The 3,904-nt window shown below is 36.4% G+C and overlaps 1 protein-coding gene across 1 annotated transcript in view; it reads right to left on the bottom strand.

Moving 5' to 3' along the window:
- The window catches only part of LOC105624326 (insulin-like growth factor 2 mRNA-binding protein 3-A), a 27,865-nt gene extending 24,305 nt beyond the window's left edge, over positions 1-3,560 (bottom strand). The window contains exon 1 of the mRNA XM_012205683.1: positions 3,386-3,560. Coding sequence (XP_012061073.1) covers positions 3,386-3,560 — 175 coding nt within the window. The remainder of the gene's footprint in view (positions 1-3,385) is intronic.
- Positions 3,561-3,904: the final 344 nt, after the last annotated feature.

The raw sequence follows: 3,904 nt of genomic DNA on the forward strand, positions 1-3,904 counted from the left end.
CTACAGAGAATACGTCTCTGTCTCTCTCTCTCTCTCTCTCTCTCTCTCTCTCTCTCTCTCTTTTTGGACCAATCCAAAGAACACACACGCAAGTCAACGAAAAATAAAAATTATTTTATTTTGAATAATTAAAAATAATTTTTAACGTTACTAATCAAATTTTGTAAAACAATCATTTTGACTTTCTTTTGATTTGGTGTGTTCATTGAAAAAACGTATCTTTTGTATTATCTAAGCTATAGAAATTTTCTAGTGTTTTAAATTGGTCCGCAAAATATAACAATGTTATTAATTTTGTTTATAAATAAATTCTTGTATAGAAAAGAATTAATGTTTTCCAATAAGAATGTTTCATATGAGCGTTAATTTTTTTTAGTTTCTCGATAGGAGATATTTTCTATGAAATTCTCAAGCTAAAGTACAATAATTAAAGGTAACAATATTTAGAGGTTTGAATGAAGGGTAGAATAGTCGTTTTAACTCTAGTCGCCGGCAGTCTAGCGATTAACGGATACGTTCAGCCGTCTGACGTTTCATCACGCATAGTTAACTTCCACTCGGCAGACAATTTTTGCGCGTTGTATGTCTCGAAAAGTAACATCAATGGACAGAAGCCAAGATATTAAAGTCTTATTCCGAGACGAATGTTAACAGAGCTTTGCAATTGTTGTTTGTAATATTTTACTTAAATTTTTTAATAGAAATTTTAATAGAAATTTTGGTAATTATTATGGTAATAAAAAGCAGGCATGTTAAAATTAACTACTTCTGGTGTTCAAAATTTAAATCAATATTTTTTTAAATGTGGCATATAAAAGAAATTTTACAAAATTTCCTTTATGTGAAGAAATAATTTTTTGAAAAGCAATTGTCGAAAATTTTAGGTGTAAAGCAGAAAACGCTACTCTATGTTTATTCGAATGTTCTGCTTTCTGAGAACCGTCTTACCAGATAAATCCCTCGAGTGTGCACGTAACTTTCGTTTTGGCGGGAAGAGTCAGACCCGTAATCGGAGCGATCGACAACGGTTGGTCGACGCGTGCGATTATCAGCGACTTATCGCGGAGGCGAGCATACAAACGTGACCTTGTCGCTTCATAACTGGCGCCATTTTGCGATGCTACCTACCACGTGGATAATAACAAATTTAATTGGACACGCTATTGCATATTAAAACGATTATACACTGATTTAATCTGTGTAAAAATAAAATACAAATATTTCGAATTACAAAGTACAGATTTTATAACGGCACAATAAAATGTATTGAGGATTTAAAATGTATTGAAGTTTAATCTGTTTTTATATTTATATTAAGCACATATTTTTATGACAATTTGTGTACGATGGCACACTTTAATGTACACCAGTGAGTGCATTCAATCGAATTCGTTATAAATCTTTTTATGAAGGTAGAGTGTAGATGAAACTATCTCGCCCTATTTCGAGAAAAATTAAGGTAATTGGCGAAATACTTTAATTTAACAATTTTCTTCGACGTTTAATTTAGAAGCAAAATGAATATCGAAGCGATAATCGTATGTATTATATTATATTCTCTTCATTAATTAATTTAATAAGATTATTTTGTGTAACTTTGTCGTCCTAATTCTTGAGATATTAAAAATTAATATTCTAGTAGCAATTTATTGGCAATATATTAATTAACATTGGACCAATATCGGGCCAGCATTGTGTCAATATTGTGTCAATAAATTGTGCTGCCAAGATATATTTTATGACAGAACGTGCGCTTATTCTCAGAGTTAATTTTTGAAATATTACTACTGGTAATCGTACAGCAGTTTGATTTCGAAATAAACTTTAACGAGATAAGATACGTCACTTTTTCTGGATCTGACACTCTCATCGGATCTTTTAACGCGAGTCGGAGCACGATATGATTGATAAAATGGAAAAGAATTTGAGTGCCGCGTGTCGAGGACACTCAAACTTCGTGGTTGCGAAAGAATCGTCTTTTTTCGGCGGAAACCGAAATTGATGATACAGCTATTCTCAAACATAATCTCGTGTTCGTTGTTCATGAATGGAGCCATGGAGGAAATGGGTGGTCGTGCGAGATATAACATCAGTTTCGCGCGCGTTCATGATATCCTAATTCTGCACCATAAATTCGCTCGTCGCATGAACTTCACGTTGGTTATTTGGAAAGTTTCAATCCCGTCCCAACGATAAATAAAGCCAAAGAGATTTAAATATGTACAGTGATATTGAAAAACATTTTTTATATTCGTTTACACATCACTATTTATCCGTTTATCACCAACACGATCGAATGAGTCGTTTAAATTGTTAAATCTCTTTTCACTGGTCACAAAATTTGTACTTTTAAATATTAGCGATGAAAGTTGTGGCAATAAGAATTAATGTTTTCATTAATGCAAAAGTCCTTAAATTTCTCTTCACAAAATGTAAGATTATTCCTATAAAGCCCCTAATTGTCAATCACTCTAACGTTGTGCTAATTTGTGTTTAATGTTTCTACCTAGGTAACTAGAATTTTATAATTTGCACATAAGCAACTTTGTTTTAATAATTCTATGATGATAATATCGACAGTTTTGTTTGTCACATCGACAGTCATTATTTTGTTACATATCGGAGAGAGTATTTCGATCTCCTCCAACTTCACGTTAAAGCGCGTCGTCTGTCGGAAAAAAATTGACGGTTAATTATCGACGTGACAGTAACCTGACAGATATGTATTTTGGGATTTGCCAAGATATTGGCTATTCTTTTGAAACATTCGAAACGCTTAATGAAACATTCGTGTTCTAGATTCATTTAGAAAATCTATTGGAAGCATGCCTCGCAAATTCTTACATGTACTCGGCCTTAAGATCTAGCAAAAAAGCGTTTAAATGAAGCATAGCGTGTTAAATATCATTGTAAATGAGGTTCATTTTCAGCAACAGCATTTTAAGCATACAGGAAAATACGGATCAGGATCAGGATAAAGCAGAGGACTCAACATTAGTTCGCTCATCCAGGCAACTCCTAAAGATTTCCTTAGAATCTTCATCTTCGCGCTAAGATACAAAGACATTATTATAAATAAATATTAATTAACAAATCGACTAATATTTATGGTTTATAAGCTTAAGGAAAAATTATATAAGCTCGAGGGAAAAAGCAGTAGCAAAGATGGCAAAGCGGTAAACGTTTTATTAGTACAAATAATTGGCAAAGCGATAAACTGAAGCAGATGCTCTTCTTCGATTTCTTCTTCTCTCCTCTCTTGGCCACCGCCGTCCTTGTTGTCGTTGTTGTCAGGATTGTTGTCAGGAAAAGCAATGTATAAAGCATGTATAATCGAAAGCATTAAAGCAGCGTTAGCATAATTAATTTCATGTGAGCAACTCACCGTTCAGCTTGTCGATTGCCCGATCGGCTGTGGACTGATCGGCACAGTCGACGAAGGCGTAGCCGCCACGTTTTACCAGGATCGTGGTGCATGCCAAGCTGTGCTCCTGGAAAAGTTGCCTGAGAGCGCTCTCGTTGCAATCTGACGGCAGATTGCCCACGTAGAGCTTTGACATGGTGGCTGGCTGCTCGCTTCTCGACGCTATGATGCCGGCTTCCACCGAGTACGCGGCTCGGTCACGTGTATTAGGTTCAACGAAAACGACGAATTCGGTGCGCGTGCGCGCGGACTCGCGTACCCGATTCCCCGAGTACTGACCTCGTCGTAGACTCGGGGTCTACGTGGACCCGGCGGGAGTTCAGTGGTTTGAACGCGGACACGACACGATAGGGATCGCGACGATCACAGGACGATGATTGAATGATGTGGAAGGAAAACGGAATATATGGTACCGGCGATAATGGAGCAATCGCGCGGGTTAGATCGGCGGCAGGAGTTGCAGGCGTCCGATCCGATGAT

The sequence above is a fragment of the Atta cephalotes genome (genome assembly GCF_000143395.1).
Source record: "Atta cephalotes unplaced genomic scaffold scaffold00075, whole genome shotgun sequence".
NCBI lineage: Eukaryota > Metazoa > Arthropoda > Insecta > Hymenoptera > Formicidae > Atta > Atta cephalotes.